This window comes from Anthonomus grandis, chromosome 10 (assembly GCF_022605725.1).
Source record: "Anthonomus grandis grandis chromosome 10, icAntGran1.3, whole genome shotgun sequence".
Lineage (NCBI taxonomy): Eukaryota > Metazoa > Arthropoda > Insecta > Coleoptera > Curculionidae > Anthonomus > Anthonomus grandis.
In genome coordinates this window covers 13,094,472-13,113,207 of record NC_065555.1, presented here as the reverse complement: position 1 = coordinate 13,113,207, position 18,736 = coordinate 13,094,472, and the positions used below count along the sequence as shown (strand labels likewise).

General features: G+C 32.1%; 1 protein-coding gene across 1 annotated transcript; it reads left to right on the top strand.

Moving 5' to 3' along the window:
- Positions 1–5,279: 5,279 nt before the first annotated feature.
- On the top strand, positions 5,280–18,658 carry LOC126741247 (exosome complex component RRP45). The gene is made up of 8 exons (XM_050447626.1): positions 5,280–5,425; positions 5,482–5,576; positions 5,631–5,853; positions 12,835–13,055; positions 13,129–13,350; positions 13,440–13,609; positions 17,664–17,852; positions 18,455–18,658. Exons 1-8 carry the CDS (start codon positions 5,351–5,353, stop codon positions 18,571–18,573), a joined length of 1,314 nt encoding a protein of 437 aa, XP_050303583.1. The 5' UTR covers positions 5,280–5,350; the 3' UTR covers positions 18,574–18,658.
- Positions 18,659–18,736: the final 78 nt, after the last annotated feature.

The window sequence follows — 18,736 nt, the reverse complement described above, 5'->3', positions numbered from 1 at the left end:
TTCGCTTATATATATTTTTTAAGGGAAAATAGATATAAATATAAAGATTTATTTCGTGCTAAAAAAAATCAAAAAATTTTCACAAGTTAAGAAAATAATAGAATATCAATAACAAACTTACAAACTTGATTTTCAAAAAAATTTTGACAATTATTAAAAAGAGAAACATGACAAAATACTCAAAACTAAATAGGTAAAATTGGGATTATTGACAAACAAAAATTCCTGACAACGGAAAATTAAACTGTCTCGTTACAATTATGTTATAAAATTTTCTGGATTTTGCATTTAAAATGTTTTAGAGTGAGTGACCTAGTTTTCACAGGTAGCCTATTGTATCATCTTGGACAATAAGAATTGCTACCTATATCTTTATTAGTCCTTGTATGATACCATGAACTTTATTTTGCCAAGTTTATCTATTTAGATTTTCTTTTAAACTGAATAGGCATCGAAGTATGTATACACAAGGCAGTGTCAAAATTCCCAAGTCAAAATTCCAAAAAAAAAATCCCAAGCTTCTAAAGGCAGACTCTCTATAGCCAAGATCAGCAAGAACTATGAAAGGCCTATACGTTAAACAGAAAATAAAGGGTCCATGTATGATGATGTTTGCATACCAGAACATAGTAGCACATTTTATTACTCTGAAACAAGCTATATAAGCCATAAGAAACCCTTTCAAGCAGTTGCAGGCAATACCAAACACTATGCTTGAACTTAAGTGTGCCCAAAAATTTTACGAAATCGGTATAATTTTTACATTCTCTCATAGAAAACAGAAACATGTTTGTCTTTTGAGGATTGGTGCCAGAAATATATGTAATATGCCAGTAGATTGGCCAGAAATAATTTAAAGAACCTGACTATGCTCCCTCAATATTATCCATACCATATACCAAGTTTTTATCTGCTACAACAGCAGTCGTATCACTGACGTACAAGCTCTGCCTGTGCCAGGTATTACCTCAGAAATGTCGTTAACATAAATAAGAAAAAGTACCTGATCCAAAACAGATCCCTACGGAACACCAGTGTTGCATGACTCAAAACCAGAAAAACTATTATTATAAACGACAGTCAGTTTGCGTGCAAGACATTATAAGTTTGATTCTAGAATAGTCAAATGCATACTGGCTAATTTTAGATAACAAAGTATTATAGGAGACGTAATCGAAAGCCGTTGATAAGTCACAAAAGAAAAACCTCAGAAATAAGCTCCCTTCATAAAGCTGTTAGATAGCTTCAATCAAAGTTGTGATTGCATTCTCTCTAGAACTGCTTTTCCTAAACCCAATTGGTTTTTTTGTGAATATGCTCTAACTATGAACTTATTTGAAAAGTGAGAATTTTAGATTTGAAAAGAATAATTTTCAAATCAAGGGCACTATAGAAATTGGTCGGTAATTTGCGACTTTGTTAAACTCCCTATCTTTGTGCAATGATATAACTTTGCAGATTTTTAACGATTGTGGGAAGTCCCTTCCAAAATATAGTCATTTAATAATTTTGTGAAAAGTTTTGTAAGTAAATCTTTTACAAGTAATTCTTTTAAGTATTTACTAACATTTATTATTCATGCCATATATATATATATAAATATCACAGCTTCCCGAGTTTTTTTTAACCCTATTATGGCATCACGAACTTGAATTAGTGGAAAAAGGAAATGAAAATTCTACATTTATATTTCGTAAAAAGGAAGAAAAATGTTTATTAGTAGGAGGTAAATTTAATATTATGTTTTTTGTTATTTGAGAAAGAAATGTGTTGAAACCAATAGGGCTCTTTACTATATCCCACATGACTTAAGATTTATTAGATTTGGATTGTATACAGGGTGCCCATTTGAAAACGAAACAGAGCCTATTTTGGGTCCCTCAGAACATTTGCGAAAAAATCCTCGGACCCGTCAATTATTGATTCAAGGGGGAACCATTTTTTGCTAGTTTCGCCCCCCTGAGGGCAAAGCCCTAGCGGGGGTGACAAGGGCCCCCAAAATTTTAAATGGAACGGGAGGTCGAGTGATACCTTATTTTGAAGGTATTTTTATGTGGATTATAACCCTAAAGTTTTAAATCGTTACTATTTGCCTAGTCGATACAGGGGCTAATAAGAGTTACAGAAACATGTCAACATTTTTTATGAAAAAAAATCCTTGTAAATTTAGCAGTTAAATAAATACAAAAAATTTTGTTCTCCTACATTGTGAGCCGTACTTTCTGTTGTTTTTTTTAATACCCGTAGGTATCTATGCCAATTCTGCAAGGGAACTCTTGGTTATTGTTGAGACTGTTATTATAGCAACATTTTGAAGTTTAATAGTGGTTGTCAATTACTGTTGTCAGATCATAGTGTGTCAAACAAATAGCTCTTTAAAGTTAGTTAGTTACAACATTGAGTGTGATAATGGTTTATTCACTTGCTGAAAGAGTTGAAATAATTTCTCTTTTCTTTGCGAACAATGAAAATGCTAATAGAACTGCCCAGCTCTTTAACACACTACAATACCCTAATCGACAGGTCCATCGCAAGTACATGTTGGAATTGGTTCAAAAATTTAGGGAAACTTGGTTTGTGGCTAATAAAAAGCGCGAAAAGGATAATCCAGTGGTGAGTGAAGCTTCAGAAGTAGCTATTTTAGGCCATATTGTGCAAGATCCTACACTGAGCACAAGGAAGTTATCAACCGTGTCTGGTATTAAGAGAAGCAGCATTAAGAACATATTAAAGAAAAACAAGTTTCATCCGTACAAAATGCATCTCGTAGAAGAACTAAACGAAGACGATTTTGATAGGCGAGTACAATTTTGTGAAACTATATCTGAACAAGCCGCCAATGATCCACACTTTCTATTTAATGTATGTTTTTCTGACGAATGCTCCTTTTTCCTAAACGGTACTGTGAATTGTCACAACTGTCGCTATTGAGCTGATTCAAATCCCAGAATTTTTCGTGAGGTGCATACACAACATCCTGAAAAATTAAATATTTGGGCTGGCATTTTTGGTAAACATATCGTAGGCCCCTTTTTTTACCTGGCAATTTAACAGGAGAGATGTACCTGGAGTTATTAGAAAATACAAATCATTCAGCATCAGTGGAGATACTAGAAAATAACAACGAGTACTTGGAAAATCGTCTAGTATTTCAGCAAGATGGGGCGCCACCCCACTATGCTGCAAGGGTTCGTCAATATTTGGACCAAACTTTTCCAGGACAATGGATTGGAAGAAGAGGAGCTATTGAATGGCATCCTCGTTCCCCGGACTTAAGCCCGTTAGATTTTTTTTATGGGGCCATTTAAAAACTAAAATTTATGCTAGTCAGCCAACATCGCTAGACAATTTGCGACAAAGAATAATTGATGAATGTCATCAAATCACCCCAGAAATTTTCCAAAATGTACGGGAAAGGTTTGAACAAAACCTGTAGTATTGTATGGAAGTCGAAGGCCAACATTTTGAACATTTACTTGATTCATTTTATCTTTAAGCCCTTTATTTAAAATTATACTTTTTAACATTTTTTTGTAACTTTTATTAGCTCGTGTATCGACTAGGCAAGCAGTAATGATTTAAAACTTTAGGGTTATAATCCACATAAAAATACCTTCAAAATAAGGTATCACTCGACCCCCCCGTTCCATTTAAAATTTTGGGGGCCCTTGTAAAAAAAATGTTTCCCCCTTGAATCAAAAATTGACGGGTCCGAGGATTTTTTCGCAAATGTTCTGAGGGACCCAAAATAGGCTCTGTTTCGTTTTCAAATGGCCACCCTGTATATTTATTATTGACCTGTGTTTTTGCTTCATATATTTGATTACGATATATATTTATGAAAGATATATCTTTCATAAATATATATCGTAAAATAGAGATATATCTCTATTTTTATCTGTTGGGTCTAATAAAATTAAGCTTCTCCCTTATATATTTTGGTTCTGGATTAAACCATTTAATATTTTACTTCAGATATTTACTAATATTTGTTTTAAAATTAAAAGAGATATACATTTTGATTTTCAACAAATTTATAAAATATTGGCATCGAACATAAACAGTTAAAGATTTCTCATCCAGAAACTTGTAGTTTAATCTCCTAGTAACTGAAAAACTCTCAAACAGTCCTACTTCTGCAATTAGTCTGTACTCTACTTAATTATTTCTGGTTTCTTATGTGTAAAATCCAATGTTTTATGCATACTGATGACAATATTGTAGTGATCAGAAAGAGAGCGAGCAATGGCTTCTGTAGTATACTTAGAACATTGAAAGGCCTTTCAATGTTCTAAGGTAGTATACCAGTTTTTTTAATTTGTCAAAATACGGTCTATGTAGGTATTTTTCATAATAATATTTGTAATTAATGCTGTAAATCCAAATAACAGCATTAAATTATAAAAATCAATAAAATTTTATTATATAAAAAAATCTCACATTTTACTCTCCTGTCACAACAAGTTTAAAATGACAATAATTAGTTTATCTTAAAAATAATTGAGTTACAATATCAAAAAGCTCATTAATCTCCCAGAGGGATTCTATATAGTTAAATGATTACCATGTGTTTACAGCAGCAACTACAAGTGCAGAAAGTTAAGAAAGTGTTTGAATTTCAATGAATTGTAGATGCTTCAATCTCACTAATTTTTTGCCTCACGTATTGCTTATTAATATGAGATATGAACAAGACCTGAGGAACCAATAGGTAAGTATTACTTGATAGATTGGATGAAAATTGTGGCATTTTTTGGGACGTTTTGACGTCAAAAACGTAAGGATGTTTTTGTGGCTCTGGTACTAACTGGGTTTGTTTTAACAGGCCTGACGATTGTACCTATATTTGGGCCAAGTCTTAGGCTCAAATATTAATTTTACTTAGGTTTTAAATGCTGATTCAGTAGACTATAAATCTTAAGTTTCTTAACATGTTCAAAGTTTACTTTCCTTTTTACACTACAAGATGAAGTTTGAGCTGATCTACAGTTGTTTCAGATCTGAGTCTTAATACAAACATAAATCTACAGCTTTAAACTGCCGAAATTCCTATGCCAAAATTACTATTTGATTTTGCTCCCAAGGTTGTTTTATTTTTGGAAATTGGAGCATGGTTAATAAGTCATAAATTCTATTGCTCCTGAATCACTAGTTTTCCTTTGCTTGATTTTTGAATTAAGTCTGGAATTTCTGAGATGTTTCCAGACACTAACCATATTTATAAATTCATAAAAAAAAATAAAAAACGGGAGAACAAATAGAAAACGCGTTTAATATATGTCAATTTTACCACATGTCATTTTCACTTCTCTAACCTAAAAAACAGATTTTGAATTTTCAAAATCAAAACATGTCGAATATAAGAAAAACCACAATCACAAATTGTGAAAAACAGTTTTTATTAAAAAATTTAACAGAATGGAGGGTAAGTATTTAAATTATACTCATTTCCTTCTACATTTACTATTAGTTTTAATCTAGAGATTGGATGGAAGAGCCTTTGATGAGTTCCGAAACTTACAAATTGAATTTGGCAAAGACTGGGGATGTTGCTACGTTTCTTTAGGAAAAACTCGGTAAAACTCCTTATTATCTAATTAAATCATCCACATAAATCATTTTTATTTCAGTGTTATAGCTCAAGTATCATGTGAATTACAAGTGCCAAAGTCTTCACGGCCAAGCGAGGGCATACTCAACATTAATTTGGAACTAAACCCTATTGGAGAACCAAACTTTGAAGCTGGAAGACAATCAGAAATGTTAGCACAGCTTAGCAGATTGTTAGAAAAATGTATAAAGGATTCAAAGGCGGTAGATTTGGAGAGTTTATGTGTTAAGATGAATGAAAGGGTAAGAATTTGCTTTACCTAATTTAGTCTAGTTTCTATAAATTCAAGGTTTTTTTTATTTATAAACTTTAGCACACATAGAAGTTTGCTTAAATCTTACTTTTCATTTTATTTATTTTTAATATGCATGATGCATTGTGATCCAATGAAATATACAAAATACTTTTATGATAGCAGATAGTTTATGATATTAATACTTAATTTGAAATTGAAATGATTCTAATGATTAACTTTGTAAGCACACTACACAGTTCAATCCAGTAAATTAAAGAGTGTTGAAACCAATGGAGGATGACCTATGACTTTACATAGTATTGTTTGTCCCAAAGCAATAATTGAAATACTCAACCTAAATTGGATATGTTGTATTTTAATATATACTTATTATTTATATGATGTATTGAATAAATAAATATAATAGATAAATATTTATTTAGCACTTTTTACAATTTACATCAAGGCAGTTAAACCACTTAAGCATACTTCATAGTATACATAAGAGTAAACCTATTAGAATTTAGAAGCATACACAATACATTATTCTGTTGTATTTGAAGTTTATAATTATCTTCCTTTGTACAAGAAATTATCAATGAAGCATAGGAAAATTGGGGAAAGATTATGCTATTATACACTAACATTCTAGACCAGGGTGACAAACAATTCGCAACGTGAGAGTTGCGGGTTGTTGCGGACTGATTTTGAATCTGTTGAACATTTGTTTGTTTGTTGCAATTATGGAGGTACCCAACTTATTTTTGCAGGAGTTTATATTCCTCCTAATTCTGGCCTTGATGTTTATCAACACCACTGTGATGCTGTAGAGCAAATTTGTTACAATAATCCATCATCCAAATTAGTTCTGTGTGGAGACTACAACCTGCCACTTGTCACATGGGGCAGCCATGAAGATCGATTAACTGCAATTGGTCAGCCTGTAAGCCATGCAACCTGTTTAGTAGAGTCCTTTACATTTTTAGATCTTAAGCAATTAATTTCTGTTCCTAATGGTCGTAATGTTTACTTAGATTTAGTTTTCAGTCATTTTAAAGAAACCAATTTTATGTGAGCTACTGATTATCTGTTATCTGAGGGTATGCACCATATTCCTTATTTTGGTGAGATAGCTGTTATGCATCCCCCTCAATTGAAAGTAGAGCGTACTGACCTTGATTTCAAAAATGCCAATTATATTGGATTTAACAGCTTTTTTTCCAGCATACAGTGGGGTAGTCTTTTTCAGGATAAAAGTATTCAACTCTGTAGTGACACTTTTCATGAAATCATTAATCTGGGTCTAGCTATGTTTGTTCCAACTAAAGTGTACAGAAGCTTCAATTTTCCTTCTTACTTTATGTCTGAATTGAGGACAAAAATAATATTGAAAAAGCAAGCACACCAACAATATAGAATAAGCGGCTACCAGAGGGATTTTCAATTATTTGCTGCAATGCGGTCTGAATGTAAAATTTTGGCCAGACGAGATTATAACAACTATTTAATCAATACTGAAAGCAATATTACTCATAACCCTAAAAAGTTCTGGTCATTTGTTAACCAGCAAAGAAAATCTCACAATCTACCTACCTGTATGTTTTATAATAACAAAAGTGCAGATAATAGTAAAGATATAGCTGATTTATTCGCTAATTTTTTTTCTAATGTTTATTGCAACAGTAATGTAAGAACTCCCAATTTTAGTTTAGAGAATAGGCTTGATTTTTCTATTTGTGATATTGGCCTGTCTGAGGTATTTGATAAACTCTCTAAATTACCTAATAAACTTTCCTGTGGACCTGATAAGATACTTGAGTACATGTTAAGTAGACTTAAATATAGTATATCACTTCTTTTGTTTTTGTTGTTTAATAGATCTATATCAGAGGGTGAGCTTCCAAATATATGGAAATTAAGCTATATAATCCCTGTGTATATGTCTGGTGAGAGGGATCGCATTGAGAACTATAGAAGCATCTCAAGGCAGTCTGCTGTTTCCAAGATTTTGGATGATATTATATGTGATCAGCTTAGGTGGGCGTGCAAGGGGGTGTTTGATGAAAGGCAGCATGGGTTCATTAGTGGTAGATCTACCTCTACTAATCTTGTTTTATATGAGGTTGCCTTGCTGGAGGCCTTCAAGAATGGTTATCAGGTGGATTCAATTTATACTGACTTCTCGAAGGCCTTCGACAGAGTCAATCATGAGTTATTACTAGCAAAACTTAGTTCCCTTGGCTTTAGTGAAAGATCCCTAAGGTGGTTTAGAGGCATGCTGCTGGGTCGTGAGCAGCGTGTTAGGATTGGAGATTCTGAATCTGGAAGTATCTTGGTGACTTCTGGAGTTCCTCAAGGGGGACACTGTTCCCCATTGCTTTTTGATTTATTTCTGACTGACCTTGTAACGTGTTTAACTGACTGTGATTACTTAGCATATGCGGATGATTTGAAACTTTTCCGTGTTATTAAGTCACAGCGGGACTCTGATATCTTACAACACAATCTACTTCTTTTGTAAAGTGGACTAATATGAATGATCTCTCTTTAAATATAAATAAGTGCTACTCAATTGGATTCTCTAGACTTAAAAATAAAATGAGTAATATATACACTATTGATGACATAGTACTTAGTTCTGTTGACTCAATAAAGGATTTGGGAGTGGTCTTTGATACTCAGCTCAAATTTGGGGAACACTGTGATCTTGTGGAGGGGAAGGCCTCTCAGATGTTGGGTTTTGTTTTACGAACTTGTCGTGACATGTCTATTTCTACTTTGAAGATACTTTATTGTTCATTAGTTAGAAGTCATTTAGAGTATGCCTCGATTATTTGGTCTCCTTTTTATAATTGTCACAAAATGCAACTTAAAAGAGTCCAAAAGAGGTTTACCCGGTACTGTTCCTACAGATTGAATATGCAGGATAACCTACTTGACATGGAGGCAATATTGGGACTTCAATCGTTGGAATCTAGAAGGATTTAAAGTGACCTCAGCTTTATGTATGAGGTTATTCATGGGCTTATTGATTGCCCTGCTCTCATCAACAGCTTTAATTTAAAGGTCCCTGCACGCACCCTAAGAGAGAGTTCCTATGAGACATGAACTGTTTGCTTTACCAATCTGTCACTCCAACTATTCTTTACATTCTCCAATCTGTCGTAGTCTTGCCTATTTAAACTCTCACCCTGAACTTGATCCATTTGCAAGCTCACTCTCTGGATTTATTGGTCAACTGGGTCAAATATTTTAATTTATTGTTTTCTTATTGTGTTTATTTCTTGTGTTTATATTTTGAAGACTGTCTAATTATGTTCGTGAAAGTATTTTTATTATGTTAATTATACATCTTTTACTTTATTTAATATTGTAACCAAATCTTTTGTAAAATTGGGTTTCCCGTATATTGATTGAATAAATAAATAAAATCATCTGGTTTTATATTAAGTTTAAAGCCTAAGGAGCAATATCTCTGACAAAGTATCTCTACCATACATTTAGTTTTTGAGCTATTTAACTTAAATTTGTTTTGACAAAGCCATTCATATAATAAACTAATGTATAATAGTGTTGGTTATCAATTCAAAATCCATACCAGAAACCAATAATAAGTATAACTTTGCAAATTAATTATTTAATCAACTATGAATATCCTAATATACTTCCCTGGGGTATCCCCAGACACTTTCTCTAGCATTTGATATTTTATTCTTTACCTACAATCCTGGCCAAGTCACATTTTAAAATGTTAGCGAATTGGAATATGACGACGAGAAGAAGAAAAAACTCTCAACTCTTTAAAAATTGAAATATTTAATTAGTAGGAAATTTAAAAAAAATGGTTTACTTAGAGTTAAAAAAGCCTAAAGAATGAAATTTGTAAATTATGAATATGATTATTTTAATTGGCTGTAATTTAAATATCTCATATATTTCAAAAAAATATTAATTTATAAATGTCATGACATATTGCAGAGTCCATTAAAATCTAAAAGTACTCTGCATTACTATGACTTTACTTTTGTAGGGAATATGTCTGGGATGTTCCAGATATTTAAGGGTTTATTCATGTAACATTCCTAGAATATAAAGACAACACAAAGGTGTTATATATTTAAATTATTCTGTAAAATAAGTTTTTTTTTATAGTTTGTGGTAAATTTTTTCTCTATCTTTTCTGCCACTCTTTGACAGAATCATATGAAGACCACAGGCAAAGAAGGCGCTATGTCAATTTTTAAGGAAATTGAGTTATCAATGCCATCTATTAGAAAAATTTCAAAAGTTTAACCCTATCCTATCGTTCAGGCTATAAGTGCGCTCAGTCAGGAGTAATTTCAATTTTTAATATTGACGAACAGCCTAAAAAGGCGCCATGTCAGTGTGGTGCTGGGTAAGAAGGCGCTTAGTCAGACTAAACCTTTGCTTTTTTGTTATTTATTTGCATTTCATGGTAAATTATGACTAGTTTGTTTATTTCAACATGTGATGCTTGATGTAAAAATAATAATAATGTCGGAATCTGAAAGTGATGTTATGAAAAAAATCAACTTAAGAAGCCATGTTATTGGCAAAGATTGTGGTTGCAAACGTTATAAGTGCTTTGAAAATGTGCCCAAAGTAGAAAGGTTACAGGTAATTAGGCGGTTTAATGAATTAAATTCTGTTGATGAGCAAAATATCTACTTATGCGGTTTAATCACAGTATTACCAATAAGAAGGCCTCGCAAAACAGAAGAAGCTGCTGTACTTCACGATGCCTCCTATCATTATAGAATAAGATTCTCTGCCAATGGAAGCATACAAGAAAAGCAGGTGTGTCAAAAAGCTTTTTTGGCGATGCATGGCATTGAAAGGAAAAAACTGGAAGTACTTCAAAGGTCCTTAAAACAAAAAGGTGAGGCTTCACGTGACCGCAGGGGCAAACACTTGAATCGTCCTTATAAGCTTTCAGAGAACTCCAGAAACCTAGTCCGGGATCACATTAAATCTTTTAAAGGGCGTAAGACGCACTATAGCCTAAGAAAAACCACCAAAGTTTATTTGCCTGGAGATTTGAACATTAAAAAGATGTTTAAAATGTTTGAAGAGAAGTTTTCCCTAATAAAAGTTTTATATGAAACATATCGAACTATATTTAGTTCAGAATTTAATATAGCTTTCGGCTTTCCAAGGTCAGACACCTGCAATGAGTGTGATACACATTTGGCGAAAATAAAAGGATTGGAAGCTAGTAAACAAAGCATAGAAGACAGAATATCGGTAAAATATAAACAAATACAGAAAGACATAAAAAAACTTGAAATGGAAAACAAGTTACACAAATTAAAAGCAGTATTTTAAGTATTTTACCAGAGGAAACGAAATGCAAAGAAAAACAGCCAAAAGAGCATTTCTACAGAAGCTATCTGCTTAGATTACGCAAAAAATCTACCAGTTCCTAATATAACAACGAATGATGTTTATTACAAAAGACAACTTTCCATCTATTCATTCAACATTCATGTTTTATCCACATCCCATTCAGTGTTTTACATGACTCCAGAAATTACTGGAAATAAAGGTAGTGACTCCGTTAGCTCTCTACTCCATCATTTTTTATTTAACTTTCTTGGTGAATATGTTCGACATTTGGAGATTTTTTGCGACTCGTGTGGAGGCCAAAATAAAAATTACACTTTAATTCGCGCTCTTCATTACATAGTACATACTGAAAAGAAACTAGATTCAGTTAAAATAACATTCCCAATCAGAGGCCATATTTACATGATATGTGACAAAGATTTTGACCAAAAAATACGTGCAGAATTACCCACGGACTGGTATGATCACTTCAAATCTGCTAGGGCAAGGCCTATGCCCTTTAAAGTTGTTGAAGCCAAACAAGATCTTTTTAGAAACTGGACGTCCTTTTTAAAGCCCAGATATAGAAGAAAATGTCCTTTTTCAACAAGACCGATAAGAGAACTGAAGATTGTGAAAGAACATCCCCAATTAATCTACTTCAGAAACAGCTACAATGGGATGTGGGAATCAAGCCCCATAACAGACAGAACATTTCGACCTAATAAACTGCTTAAAGCTGGAGAATTTAATCTTCCCGATTTGTTATTTGATGGTGAGTTTAGTGTATGACAAATTTTTAAATAGTTTTACTATTATAGGGAATTTAAAATTTTCGGTCCATTACCATTGAGTCATGCAAAGTGGAAAGATTTACAAGATCTTAAAAAATTTTGCGGACCCGAGGCTCAGCAATACTTTGACAGCATTCCATTTTCAAGAAACTGACACTGGCCACCACAAAAATTAATTATTGCTACTATTAATAATTTTAGGCAATTAAGATTTTTTTTATGAAAAACTTAGGTTAAGAATCATAATGTTTTGTAATAAATCACATTATGACAAAGTGCGTTTTTACCTTTTTTTTCTGTAATGAGGTGTCTTTTTCTCCTTTTTGTTGTAGAATTTATTTACCATTTAATTTAATTTACTAGATAAACATTAATAATAAACATGAAAGCTACATTTGTTTATCATTTATTTGGAATATTACTCACCCCAACGAACAAAAATAAAGGTTCCAATGCTTTAGAACGGGTCTCGAAATCCCGTTTTTTGACATAGCACCTTCTTTGCCTGTGGTCTTCATATATATAAAGCATATTGGGATATAATTATTATTGATAAGGGGATAGGAAGTATTAGGAAGGATTACAAAGTAAGAATACTAATTTATTTAATTAACAAATTGCAAACAGAACTTAAAAAATAAAATGCTCTTGAGTTAGATGATGAATTAGTGCTTATTTAATTTAAAAATTTACTACAAAATTACAAGCATTGTTTTTTTCCAATATATTTTCATCCTGCTCTCGTAACCTCAGTTTCTTATTTAGCATCACTGTTTGATTTAGCAGTTTTTCATGAGATATGTTGTATGTTTTCATCTCATCATATATTACCTTCTTATATGTTTTAGGTATGGTCCTTTAGAGTGGATATAAACCTCCTAAACCATGAAGGTAATATAGTAGACTGTGCTTCTATAGCTGCATTGGCAGCTCTTGCTCATTTTAGAAGACCTGACGTCACCTGCGATGGGACAGATTTTAAAATTCACAGTATTAAAGAGAGGGATCCTATACCAACTGTCCTTCATCACTATCCTGTTTGTATTTCTTATGCAATTTTTAATGGAGGGTGAGATTTAGTAGTCCTATTACAAAGAAAAAGTATTTGTCGGATATAATCTTAATTATGTTTATCTTTTTAGAGATTTTATTATAGCAGATCCCACACTGTTAGAAGAAGGTGTAGCAGAAGCATTTTTAACTGTATCCGTAAATGCCTATAGAGAACTTTGCGGTTTGCATTTGGGTGGAAAAGTACAAATTACTCCAGACGTAATATTTGAAACGACTAACAAGGCTGCAAGAAGAGCGTGTGAGGTCATTGAGCTGATAAAAACTTCTGTTGAAACAGACACTAATACCAAGTTAGTTGTTTGTTTACTTTCATTAATTACTTATTATGATATTTTCTAAAGGATGTTACTAACGTACTAATAAATTATAATTATTTTAGAATTGAAGCGAGAACACGTGGTTTGACTCTACGTGGCAAGACGTTTGATATCAGTGACGTTGATGTACCATTGTCGGAACTTAGTGTTTGCCTTGACCACTGGAAATTGTCAAAAGGAAAGAAAAGAAAGAAATCTGAAAAGAAACAAAGCCCCATAGACGGTATAGAAAGTGAGTAGATTAGCTTTTTTTAACAGTTTTTTTTGTTATATTTTTATAACAGATTGTAGAACTCTTTACAAGAATGTAATATGGAGTAATAGGTACAGTATTATAACCTTTGTATAGAAAAATCCATTGTCATTGTCAGCATTTCTTTGATTGCAAAGTCTTGCACAGCGTATCCACGACTTGTTGAGGTATAGGAAATAACATCCTAGTGTCCACAAATAGCATCAGAAGCATTTTTAATGTGTTGTTTAAGTTCTTTTTCAGTATTTATTTCTCCATTATGATACACCAACTGTTTTGAAAAACACGAGGCGGTAAATCCAGGTAGCCTGTAGGTCCAAAAATGGGTCCATTGCGCCCTATCCATCCAGTTAAAAACTCATTACTCAAGTGCTGATGAATTTCTTGCATACAATGCGGTGCAGTATGTAATATCCACATTTTTTAACTTAAATATAAAGGATATATAGATACAAAGGGCTTTGGCCATTTTTAAATATAGTATATACTCTAATAAGAAATGTACTTAAAGTTGAGAAAAGCCAAAATTACAAATCTAGCTTTAAATTGCGTTAGATTTGGGATACTAAGGGAAAAACTATTGTTATTTTTTTTTTAATAATGTGAGAATTTTTTGAAGGTATATAAGACTATTACGCTATGAAATCTTAAAGGGCAAAATCTAGCTTTTTGAGTCACTAAACCGGTACTCTTAAATTAACCCTTATTTGTATATACGTACACATTAATTCTAAAACATTTTTAAAGATAATCCTTACAAGTTTAATATTATAATTCTTACACATTTCTCTTGTAAAAGAAATGCTGATACTCTTGAACTCAATATGATTGTGTATGAAGTATTGTATTGAATATGAAATGGGAATGAAAAACTGCATAATAGACTGCATAGTAACTCGCAAGACCTCAGACTTGAAGACACGTGCAAATAAGTTTTTAGATGATAGTCAATGTGTTCACCCCATTATAATTTTGGGTCCCAGTTTACTACAAAAAATCTTATAGGTGTCTGATCTTATAGGTGTCTCATCATCATTCTCAGCTTGGTTGTCTTAGAGAGACAAAACTCTGTGTCTTACAAACCTCTCCCCTGATAATAGTCCAGTAACCTTCATTTGATATCTTTAATTGATATCCCTGATGGTGTGAATATTGAAGTGTGTTGAATAAATTTAGATTTAGTCTAGTGTAAATGATGGGTTTAATAGAATCCTAAATTAGAAGTTACCCACATGCAACTCCTTACGCCTGTCCAACCAGTTATTTTTTTTAAAAGTATGAGAAATGTGTTCATATTTTCGTAATCCAAATACTATCCATGAGCAAGTATTTTGTATTCGATATTTATGAATGAAATCTAAGCACGGACCATAAATTAAATCACATTAATTAAAATTGGACAGGACCAGAGAAGCACAAGTATTGTGCGAAAGTGAAAATTAAGAATATGACTAGTAATGTATAAAATTTTTAATAATAAAGATTAGCGATGAATTAATAATCTTATATATTCATGAAATCTCAATTGGGTATCCAGAACAACACCAAAATTATTTACACTACCACCTTACTAAGAGATAGACCTACCAGACTAATATCCATATTGAATTTAATGTTATGTTGAAAGGAGAGTTGCTTAAGATGCATTTAAATAATCCTGATTCTGAAAATGAATATAATCATGAGTGTCATCTGTAAAAGCTTGTATTTTGCACTAGTTCAAAGCTTTATGTATATCAGATGTGTAGATCATAAACAAGGGCCCCAGTATAGAACCCTGAGGCACTCCAGATAATATTTTAACCTCATCAGAGAATAATTTGAAAATATTTTTTGAAAGAAATTTATTATTTGGAAAATATGAATTTGTGAGCTTGACCCACTGGTTCAGAAATTCATAGTATTAAAGTTTTGCTAATAAAATGTGATAGTAGTACTTGCAGTCTTTTCTAAAGCCGCATTGGTTTTCTCAATACTCAAATATTTATTTCCATAGACTCATACAAATAAGTATCGGATAATGTCAAAAAATAAAACTATAAGACCTAAACATACAACTTTTAAAAGGCCTTAAGAATAAACAATAAAAAATCTACAATTAACTAAAGACTAACAATATAAGAAAACTACAGTTTTTAACAAACAAACAAATACGAATTATGGGAGTGAAGATGAGACGCTGCAATTTCAATATTCTGTTACCGTATGAAAGGAATTTTTAATTAAAATTCTTTTCAATGAAGCTTTTAAATTATTAACGTTCTCAATTTTTTTAAATTTCAATGGGAAGATTATTGTATAATTTAATTGGTAAAACTACTAAGCTGTTTTCCACTTTGGTTAATTTATGTTAGGGTAAATCCAAATTTAAGTTAACCCTGAGTTCCTAGTGGGTACCTCTAGACAAAGAATGGTCAGACAGGTTACGTTTTATATGCATGACCGAGTTGAATATAAATAATAAATGGCATAATTTTCAAGTCTGGAAAGAGTGTTCTACAAGAAAATGTATAAGGCTTAAACAAAATAGTTCTAATTATTTTTTTCTGGGCCGTAAGAACTGCCATATGAAAAACATGACTGGACATAACCATAGTAATAAAGAAGTATCAGGCCAATATCGATTTTATTACGTAACTGCCAGATCACATAGACATAAATTGATAATTTCTTTAAAACCATATCTACATGATAAGAATAACTAAGATGTTCATCGATTAATATTTCTAAGTACTTGACAACCTTATTTTGTTCTATGGCTTTGTTATGCATTTTAACAAGCAAGCTTTTATTTAAATCGGTAAGACTAAAAAATATCATTTCAGTTTTTGACTCATTAAGCACTAGGCTGTTCCTGCTACTGATACTTACCCCGGTTGAACCTCTAGATAGTTCTTTTAAATCACCACTCGACGTTGATGTTGATTGACAATGTTGTTATAATCATCTGCCAACGCAGCTATATGGTTGACAGGAAATTCGTCCAAGATGCTATCAAAAAATATAACAAATAACAGTGGCCCCAAAATGCTACCCTGTGGGACACCACTAACAACTGGTAGGGACTCAGATGCAACTGAAACGTTTCCATTCTTTAATATCGTTTTTTGATATCTACCGGTCAGGTAGGATTTAATCCATTTATGGGCAAGACCACGCATACCATAGTCATTAAATCGATCCAACGTTAGGTTAATATTTATTACATCAAACGCCCTTTTTAAATAAAACAATAGGCTTACACATTTATTGTTTAATTCCAAATTAGACAAAACATATGAATATAGGACAAAAGTTTCACTTTTGGTCCACATTTTATATCGACATTATCCGCTGATTGGGCAAGTAATTCTGTTCTATGCAGGAATTAATTATATTAGTGATAAAAACATCCAAAAATGGACTGCAATACCTACTTTAATATTTTGACATTAATGAATTGCATTATTAAAAATATTTTGCTCATAGAAGGTTATTACATAAGGGCAACGAGAAATTCACTAAAACATATGCTAATACCATTAGGATTAAATATTGTCTTTTTTCCTTTCTTATCATCGATAGTGTAACATACATGATTGCACTCATGTATGTTACTGGTTCTCTTAAAATTTCGCAATGTCGCATCTCTTTGCTTCATAAAAACTGTAATGTTTGGTGCCCAAGGTTATAAATAGGCACCGGCAAAGCACAACTCTTCTAGGATGATCTTTAGGTTGTAAAGCTTGAAACCGATGATAATGATAATGTTCTTATCGTATTATTTTGTACATTTTATGCTACGAGTAATTTCCATTTGAGTTACTCATTTTTTAACGTTGTATTCTTCGACCATTCCTAAAATGTCTTCGTAAATTTGTAACATATTAGATTAAGTAGGTCTTCCAGCAAGATTTTTTTGTTGTTCTGTTATATGTCCCGAACTAAATTTACCTCGACTGTTTTCTGTGTTAGCTTAATAAAACACACTAGAAAGATTATGTTGTAATCCTGATCCAGTACGATTTAAATAAACCAATGACTTTATTACTAGAAATGGAAACCGAAGACCAACCAACTGTTACAAAAGAGGAAAATGACATAAAGGACACGATAAATGTGGTAAATGAACATACTGCGGAATTGATACCCAATAAAAACAATGCTGAATGGGCGATTATTGTCAGCGATGAAGAAGAAGATGGTATTGGTGATGAGGTGATTTGTGTCGAGCCGGTTAAAGGTAAGTATATTTAAGTCAGTTGCTTTTTTCATTTTGATTTGTCAAATTTATTATGTTACCCTCGGTTGGCAAGATTTTCTCAATTTAAATTAGTATTTTTATTTGTTGGTGAATTCATGTTCTTAGTAAATAAATAGAGTTTAATTTTGATACATGTTTTTGGGTTGGGTTACAAGCAGAACACATTAAGTAATTTGCCGTCTCTAGACTATAGGTATTTTGTTTATGGCCAAGTCCGCCAAGGAAATCAGAGAATTTTTATATATATTTTTATAATATTTCCTTTTGCCAATAAGTCAATTATACCCTATCAGTATTAAAGCGAGTGCGAAAAAGCCGCTACGTTTAGTGATCACTGCTTCTTCATTTCAAATAAACGTGTCGTATGCAAATATGCGATGTTCTACCGTGCACTTCTCCATCTTTACTGAAATGACACACCACTACAGAGGTAGTAGCTTCGCTCTTTCTCTGTTCTAAAAGTAGTATTTTTTCAAAAAAGTCACATGATTTCGGTGTTTATTACGTTTGTGTATTATAATATTTATGTTTGAGTATAATGTTTATCATTATCATATAACAATTTAATTTCGTATTTTTAGAAACCGTGGAAATCAATGACTCTGGTAGCGAAGAGGAAACAGTTGTTGTCTTAAACACTGGGAAAAAAAAGAAGTCACCGGCCAAAAAATCACCGAAAACTAAAAAGGTGAATAGTTGAGGCAAAGAAGATTGTACTATGTATAATTTTGTCTTTTTATATAAGCACCATTTGAAAATTAATTAAAATATATAATGTTCTAAAATTAATGTTTTTGTTCTCCTAATAAAAAAATTTTTTAAGCCCTTTTTAGATCAGAAATTGGAGTATAAGAAAAAAAAAA